The sequence below is a fragment of the Scyliorhinus canicula genome, chromosome 3 (assembly GCF_902713615.1).
Source record: "Scyliorhinus canicula chromosome 3, sScyCan1.1, whole genome shotgun sequence".
In the NCBI taxonomy this organism is placed as follows: domain Eukaryota; kingdom Metazoa; phylum Chordata; class Chondrichthyes; order Carcharhiniformes; family Scyliorhinidae; genus Scyliorhinus; species Scyliorhinus canicula.
The window spans coordinates 14,216,784-14,226,002 of NC_052148.1; the positions used below are offsets into that span (position 1 = coordinate 14,216,784).

A 9,219-nucleotide genomic window follows, 5' to 3' on the forward strand; every position below is an offset into this window, starting at 1 on the left:
TACAGCAAGCAGTTAAGAAAGCAAATGGTATGTTTGGAAAAAATAATAATCTGTTGTAACTGTATTACTCACACATGCTTTATTTTTCCTTTTTTTTCCTCTCTAGAGTAAAAGTACTCTGAATCCCGACGCCAAGGAATTTGTTCCTGGAGTGAAGTATTGAAATTCTGAGATTCTTGCAGGCTGCCCTCTGCTGGAGGGCAAGAAAAAAAAAATACAATTTCTGAACACTGTGAAGCAAGTCACTTTTTAGGAGGGCCTATTTGTTATAGATGCTATTGGACTACCCACCCTCTACCCCCTTCCCAACTGAAGACCTGTTTTAGATTTGCTGTTTTTTTTGGCTTGGTTCGGCTTTATTGCAAAAACAGCTTGGCCCTTTCACACTTTCTGGTTCATGGAAGGCTAAGTTGGCATGCTGTTGATGGTGTACGGTATTCCGTCTACCACGTATCACAGTGGCTCTGTTACTTAAAACGACTGGTTTCATGGCTTGGTGAGCGGCGAAGGAGGTGAATTGAACGTAATACCAGAAGTTGCTCAGTTTAGGATACTCCGTATTTCCTGAAAGATGAATTTAAAATGACAGTATCCTTTTTAAAAATTAAAAATTGGCTTTCGCGGAATAACAAAAGCACTTTGCCAAAATAATTTGATTCTAAAAGAATTGAAAAGTTACCAACTGCTGGAAACACACACACACACACACACCCCTTTTGGTTATTTTACTGCCTGATCATAAACTTCCCTCTCTTCCCTGATCCGAGAGCTTTACAAAGGACGGGGATGTAGAACAGCTATACAGAATACAGTATTACCACTGCCATTACATGTAGTCAATTTTATGGTCGAAACAAATTTCCTTATAAAATAACATTGAAACTAGCAGTAAAGGGAACTTGCTGCAGAAGCTAAATATGTTACAATGCATATTGTAAGATTTTATAAATGCACGTATGTATCTTTTTGGGGGTTTTTGAAATACAGCCCAAAAGGACTAAAAGAAAAATAAAGGGACGCAGTTTGTTAGAATGAGTTTGTAGGGAGAAATCCTTTACTGACTGAAAATTGGGTTACGCTTTTCATGGCAGGGGAGGAGGGTGGGCCAGACAGGAAATTGCCCAAGCTACAGAGTCCACAAGTGCTCGGCAAAGAGCTTTTCATGCAGCACATACCTGACATGGGAATCTAGCTCTCAAGTTTTCTCAAAAACATCATTGCTTTGTGTCTGCCTAAATGGTGAAAATGACATTGCTGTTGCAGCCTCTCTCGCACTTTCTGTCTCCCTGGGAAAATGACGCTCCTTTCAAGGCTCCGATCTGTTTTTCTTTTCTGATCTCGAGGACAAGTGAGTGCAAAAACAAACAGTACTGGAAAGTAAATTTTTATTTTAAGAAAATAATAAAGTACATGGCTACTCTTCTAAAGCTTTGGTCAGTGGAAAGTTAGGAAGTTCAATGGTTGAATGTGGTTTTTAAAAAGATCATGAATAAATTCTTTGGGTGATGGGGATGTGTTGCTTCAGGACCTGATGGTATAAAAGTGGTTTGGCAGATGCCCTGATTTAAGTAGGGTTAACAATTTTGTTTTGCACATTGTATTTCAATGGGTGGGAATTGAATTGGATCTTAAGTTCCAAAACGACCTTATTCTTCAGATCTTTCGAAAAAAATCTCATTATTCATCACGAGGCACAGAAATCCGTCCGGGGAGGGAATTAATTTCAAATTTGAGAGAAAAAATTCAAGTCTGATGCCTAATTTCCTGTTTTTAGTTAATCCAATCCAAAATCTGTCGTGGGGAAGGGATGGAGCAGTAACCTTGGTCTTCACTGCAATGCTTGGTCATTGATTTCTGGATTATGGTGCTGGGAAAATGCTTTCTCGTGGGTGTAGGTGGGTACTGAAGTATAGAAATTCTCTTTTATTTTGACAGTTTTGGGCTTGTCCGACTTCCACTTCTCCTAATCACCTGTCCTTAAAACCATGCAGGTCCTGAATGGGTGGGGGTTTTCAACCCCATTGTACTCTTTTCAGATATTGAAGTTGTTGTATTTCTTCCTGAGCCTTGTGTCAGTTTATATTAACAAAAATGTGTTTTATTGCTAATAATTTAAACCTACTTTACCCCATTGGAAATGTTTCAAAATATTTTTATTGCACCTATTTCCTGTTTCACATGACTGATCCCACAAACTTTGTCTATTAGTTCTCTGTTATGGCTGCAAATCTCTAGATTGAGATTATTACTGAGATACTCTGGCAATTTCCATAATTGTTTGCATACTAACAGTTCTTTATTCTCCTCCTCTCTCCCACCCGCTTCTGTGGTTCTGAATTTACAAAGATAGTGGAAATTCCATTATAGTTCGAATAAATGAGGAACATTTTTGTACACTGTTATGCAGTACACCTGGCTGTGCCCTAAAAGCATCTGTTTATGGCTCCTTCACTGCCCTAGTACATTTCATACTGTCATTAAAGAATCTTAAGTTTAATCTGCATAATGTAAGCTGCCAAGTAATACTTTATGAGAAACCAACTTTCCTTTGTATATTTTATAAACTGGATGGATAATATTGTATCATTCTGACAATCAGCTCTTGACCCTTTTACGTTGAAAGGATTTAAAGGTTTCAAGTTGCCCCCCCCCCCGAATGTTCTGTCACACATGGAACATTTTCTTTGCTTAGGTGGATTGGTGTTTCGAAGACAGACATATTCCCCTTTCACCATCCTCTGTCAGCATTAAATGCCCCGTGTCTGTTCTAATGTGGGCCAGATGGGCCCCTCTGTATTTTTAGTTGTAGCATGGCTTTGTTAGGACTTGCACCTGGTTTGTACCAGTCTGACATTCCCCTTCTCTAAACCTATTGTGGTGTTTGAGTACCGTGCCATTTGCTGCTGAATTGTGGTCACTTTGGTGCTCCATAAGTGCCATCAAAAACATTAATTTATTTTGTCTGGATCAGGAACTTCAATCCCATCAATCTAGAGGATTGTAAACTATGTTCTGGGGGGTGAAGAATAAGTTTAGGTCTCTTACTAACAGTGATTAGAGGCACTTTCCCCATGTGCAAAATCATACTGGCCTTGGTGTGTGTCAAGTCAGCTGACCACAGCAGAGGAAGTAGCAATGGATGTTTTACTAGGATCTGCACTCCTGGACTAAAGAAAAGAAAATCATATGGAGTCCACCTTCCATCCGTATCCAGTCATGATGGGAAAGTCCATATATTTAAATGGTTAGCTGAAACATGATCAGATTCAGATGTGATCTTCAGAGTCTGTTTCTGAGTTTTGTTTCTGAGGGATAGTCACTTTTGAGGCACTTTAGGATTGCCAGCACTAACAGACTATATTTCAACCAAAGCCGGTGCCTTCAGGAGGAAAGGTGGTTAAAATTTGAATAGGGTAATGAGGGTGTTTAGAATGGGAAAGTTCTGATATGACGGCTTAGTTGGAAAATTCTCAATTTTAAATCTATTTAAGACTAATCTCAATTTAACTTTTCACTCTGTCTATCGAAAAGGAGAAAAAAGGAATGTTACTGATGTTTCTCCTGTTCTGGATTATTCCATCATATTGTCGCAATTGTGAACATTCAGGGAAAATATTCTTCACAATGCATTGTCTGAATTTACTTGAATAAGGTGAAAGAAGAATTTCTACTTTAATCGTACTGCAGGAAGACAGGATGCTACATTCTAGGTTACTGTGTGTTGCATTTAAAATAATGTGTGGCAACTAATCCTGCCTTCTCTACCCACTTCCCCCATTTTGAATCTTTAACTAGGAGGTTATAAATTGTGACCCATTGAGAATTTTTCCAAATTTAGGTTTCTCCGGTGCAGTAATAACTGGGAATTAGAACATCAAGATGAATGAAACGCAACCATCTTGGAACATGAATATCTTTGCTGAATAAAAAAGGGTATAATTTAGCCCTATGTTAACTCTTGAGGTGATCTCCTTCTGCACTGGAGGGAGTCCAGAGGATTCTGCGATATTAAAAACAAAACAAATTGCAGTAGTGATCCAAAACATTGATGTAACCACATAATTTAACTTTAGCCAGGTTTATTTGTGTGCATTTGGTTTCTTGTAGCTATCAGGTTGTAATTTCGCAAATTGGCAGGTATTTCTCCCCATCTCCCCCTCAGCCAACTTCATTCACTTCACCCCTTCACAGCTGCATACGTATCTGTGGAGTAACCAGGAAATCCAGTTTGTACCTCGCATTCCTACACTGTCCCCACCACCCAGTTTCACACCATGCTGTTTCAAGATGTAACCAGCCGTCTGAATATTGTGGGATACTCCTGTATGCTTGCATTCGTCAGCTTTTGTATACTTTATATTTGTGGCCATGTTTTGAAACTAGAAGGAAATGAACTCTCCTATGCAAGGGTACCCTGTCCCATTATGCACTTAGCCTAATTTTCTCTCAGATTTCAGGGGGAAAGAGGGAGTTATTTTTGGTCTTTCAATTCTTTTTAAAATTGCAACTAGGATGCATGTAACACCGTGAGCTTTCATCAGTCTACATCAGTTTTATGGTAAACTGCATTGTGGATAAAAGTTACTGGTCCTTACTATGGTTCATGCACATCATTGCTGACTATTTTGTTTACAACTTGCATGTACAATAAGGAGCTGGTGCTTTAGAACAGGTCTGCATGCAAGGGAGAGCTGATATTATAAAGGTGCAAGAATCTGCATACCAGCTTTGCTTTTTAAATTATGCAGGAAAAAAAACTTGAGGACTAAAATCAGCTGTTGTATGTCTGCCATTATCCTGGCTTCTCCATGCATTCAAGATATATTTGTGAGCATTAATTCAGTGTTTTCCATCAGGATTTGCCTCTATGTGGAAAGAAAGAAACATGGCAAACTAAAATACTAGACTGCTGAACTTGTCAGGGTAATGTTAAAGTTCTGGGCTCTTGAAGCTGCCAGCTGCATATTTCTAAGCTTGCTCTGTAATTGGAATAGTTGGCACGGGTGCTAGAATTCTGATTCCTTTTCCATTTGTGTTAGCTTGCTTCTTAAATTTTAGTTTGAATTTGCATTTCACTTGGTACGATATGCATTGAGACTTTTTTTGTTCATTGCCGGAGGACCACATTTCGAAAACCTTCATCTTTGCACCTGGAGAATAATTGCAACATTTCTGACATAACAGTAGTGAGTGCATTTCAAAATGTTTTATTGACACTGAGACATCTGGAAGTCGTGAAATGCACTATAAAAATGCAATTCTTTCTGGATCTGTCTTTTTCCTTTCTTTTCTCTCTTAAAAATTATTGCAAACCAATCATGACCGAAAAGGGGGAGGGGGGATCAAAAGAGATCCTGTTGAACAACATATAAGTTTGTAAAACCAAAATGTTTAAGTTTTAACATTGAAAACCTCATTGAACATAGGAACATATTGTATGATTTATTTTGTTAATTCTTTTGGAAAGGTCTAGCACCATGATTATGCATTGGAGGGCAGGATAATGTGCTATTATTTAACTTTTTTGTTTCCCTACATGTGTTTCGCTTGTCCTCTTCAAATGCAATCCCAATGACAGACCAGCTTGACTGACTTGGCTGGTGAAGATTTAACTAAGATGGCATTTTGTAGACTAACATCCAGCAATCCCACTAGTTGAGGTGCATTGACATGAAAAACATTGCAGCCTATCTCTACTTAGGCCACTCTGACATTGATTCCTATAAGGTCAACTGAGAGACCATCAGCGGAATTCTCCAATCCTCCGGTCTGCCGGCAACGCACCCATGTCCGCGGGTTTCCCGACGGCGTGGGGTGGCCACAATGGGAAATCCCCCATTGGCCAGCTGCAGGAACAGAGAATCCTGCTGCCGGTGGGGGCGAGTTGTGCAGGAAAACACGGCTGGCGGACCGGAGAATGCTGCCCATCTCAGTTCCCTCTGGAAATTATCCAACATCTTTTCAAGCATGAATTTCCCTCTTGCCCTGCCTCTTAACTCCTCAAAAAGCCCTGTTCATGATCTTAAATTGTTGTTGTATATCAATGCTATTGGTCCCATAAAAATTCAGTTACACAATATCATTATTGCCATTTTGCTACCTGGTAGTTAATGGATTGGATCAGTCCTGGGGTAAAATCTGTTTAAACAACAGTTGCCAGCATATTTCTGTATTAATACCATTTCTGTATTAAAAATAGAGTTTCAGCATTTGTCGAGACAAGGGCATTATCCGATTGTGGATGTATCGCCTTGGTTTATTGTTAATTATCTGACACAAGTGTGGAATAAAATTTGTAATTTACATATTTGTTTAGTCTGTTTTCCTTGAACTGCACATAGACAGAATTTTGCAGATAAAAAATTGTAACAATTGCAGATGTTTTTGATAGAATTTGCAGCTCAGAAAATTCTGCCCAAAATGTCCAGGCGTGTGTTTTGGCCTCCCCCTCAAGTGGAAACATAATTGATACCCTCACATTTATCAAATAAAAGCATTACAAATCTGAGCAACAGAAAATAGCATTTGAGGTTTTTTGCCAGGATGGAATCCTGTTCATAGAACACGAGCAAAACAAATATTCTGTACGTGTCATCCGTGGTACTTATTTATGTGTTTGCAGGTGCTTGGTATACTTGTCCAACAGGTAAGTGATTGTGTTTTGTGCTCCCTGCCTATTTCTCTCTCAGATTGAAATACTTTGTAATTTTGTGTTTTGATGAAAAGTCGTTGATCTGAAACTTAACCATTTCTTTCTCTATGTTGCCTAACCTGCGTTTCCAGAATTCTCTGTTATTGTTTCCCCTCCCCATTCTGCAACAAGTCCATGATATTCTCCTTGGTTTAAAGGGTTGGTGAGAAGGGCTAAGATTTGGGCTTGAGGACCCAATGGGGATTGCTCCAGGATAACATGATGCAGTATAAGGTCAGGTAATAGAATAACAAAAGAAAAAGTGAAGCTGCAATCATTCTGCACCAACACAAGCTGGAAGTCAGGCACTCTGTCTAAATTAAATGGAGGTATTTTCAATACTTGTATATTTTTATGGCCAACCTGAATGGTAATGGTGCTGAATCTGGTAGATTTGGATTCTTGCTCACTGAATGCAGGTTGAGACTGAAGCAGACACATTTTGTATTGGGCCATTATTGCTAATAGTAAATGCCATCTTTCTGGGCTGGATTCAAATCCAGTTCCTGATTTGATGGGACATTGTCCAAGCCAGGACACTACACCAGAGTCTCTAAAATGTCATCCTGGGAGAGGATGTATTGAGGTGTGTATGTTACTGCTGTTGAGGAAAAGAACTGTTTTGTGACGAGTCTATCTAATAAGAATTTAATCACTTTCTGAACCATACTTGTGCATTTATCCTTTTTGTAGAGTAACCAAGACACTGAGTGCCTGCCAACTTTATACTCTGATGGAGTATTTTGTGATGGCAAGGAACTAGATTAGGCATCTTAAATATGTTGTATTTGAATTGGTAAAGACAAATGTTCAACTTAAAATTCAGGACCCCAATCTATTCAAACTGAGGCAAAAGTTGAATGTTCAGCGGATGTATCTTACGGTACTGTTATAAATTGGAAATATGGAATGGAAGGAGCACCATTTGGGGAGGTGGTGGTTTTGCCATTGGGCTAGAATTCCAGGGATCCAGGGTTTCAGGGCCTGGATTCGAATCTCACCAGTCAGATGGTGAAATTTGAATTAAAAAATCTGGAAATATAATTAATGATGAACTTGAAACTATTTTCATAAAATCCATTTGGTTCACTAATGCTGTTTCAGAAAAGAAATCTGCTGTACTTGCCTGGTCTGGCTTACAGATGACCCCTGACCCAAAGCAATGTTGTTGACTCATAACTGCCCTCTGAAACAGTCGAGCAAGCCACTTAATTGTGTCAAATTGAAACGCAGTCCAAAAGGAATAAAAGTGGACCACCGCACATTGACCGAGGCATAGGAAATGACATGTCGACCATTCAAAATCCTATTACAATCCCAGTTGATGTTATAAACTGGATGGGAAGATCCCAGAATGGAACCCTGGCTCAAAAGACTGCAACTTTTACTTTTTTAAAATCAAACATGAAGGAACAGAGACACCGGACCACTAATTTGGTTTAACAGCAAGAACCAAAAAAAATAAAACATGAAAAAAATGGATTATAAAAGATGCTGCTTTACTCCCTCCGTCCACTCCCTTGCTCCCTCCCTCACCCCCTGAAGGTGAACAATGGCACACAGGTTTTAAGATTAACACGGAACAGTTTTTTTTCTTTCCCTTTTTAAAAATAAATTTAGAGCACCCAATTCATTTTTTCCAATTAAGGGGCAATTTAGCATGGCCAATCTCTACCCTGCACATCTTTGGGTTGTGGGGGCGAAACCCACGCAAATACGGGGAGAATGTGCAAACTCCACACAGTGACCCAGAGCTGGGATCGAACCTGAGACCTCGGCGCCATGAGGCAGCAGTGCTGCCTGCCACAGAACATTTGAAGTTACAATAGTCTCATTAGCATACAGGCCTTTTTTAAACCACACATTGATTGTGGTCAAATACACACTCCATTCTGAACCTAAGTTCGTGTCTGTGGATTTCTCCTCTGAATTCCCCCAATGATTGTTCGATGAGTGTTTTGAAACTCCACTCCCAAAACTTGCTTTAAAACTTCTCATTATTATGTTTTCTAGAAAGGACCCTGTTAATATCTCAAAACCCTGAAGGCTATCTTGAAACACTGGTTCTTAATGGTGTTTTTCATGTTTGGAATAATGTGAGGGACCATATACAACCCAGTGATAAACCAGTCCAGTGGTTGTGCAAACAATTAATAAGAATATTTATTAAAGGAAAAAAAACACAACAAAAGACTAATATTATGCGCTATGACACACAAGTATATGAATAACTAAAGACACCATGTTATCTGGTTACCTCTTATTCCCAAAATATACCCACGTTCCCTGAATTTATTGAGACACCCCTTTTCCCAAGTAACACCCAATTTTAGGTTACAAGTCAAACCCAGTTAATTGTTTCCACACAATACCCCCAAGCTTAGGAAACCGACTCTTCCTAGTTCAGCAAAGACACAAAACAGCACATTTTAGAAGAAATTAGATGCAATCTACTGTAGCTCTAAATGTTACATGAAACAGGTCTCCATGGCTCAGATCAGTGATGGAACTAGTCTGTTTGACTTTTG

At 39.2% G+C, this 9,219-nt stretch overlaps 1 protein-coding gene across 3 annotated transcripts in view; it reads left to right on the top strand.

Annotated features, from left to right (window-relative positions):
* Nucleotides 1-6,305, top strand: part of LOC119963824 (polyadenylate-binding protein-interacting protein 2-like) — a 132,221-nt gene extending 125,916 nt beyond the window's left edge. For all 3 annotated transcript variants that reach the window (XM_038793139.1, XM_038793137.1, XM_038793138.1), the window contains one exon: nucleotides 107-6,305. In XM_038793139.1, coding sequence (XP_038649067.1) covers nucleotides 107-163 — 57 coding nt within the window. In that variant the 3' untranslated portion in view covers nucleotides 164-6,305. The remainder of the gene's footprint in view (nucleotides 1-106) is intronic.
* Nucleotides 6,306-9,219: the final 2,914 nt, after the last annotated feature.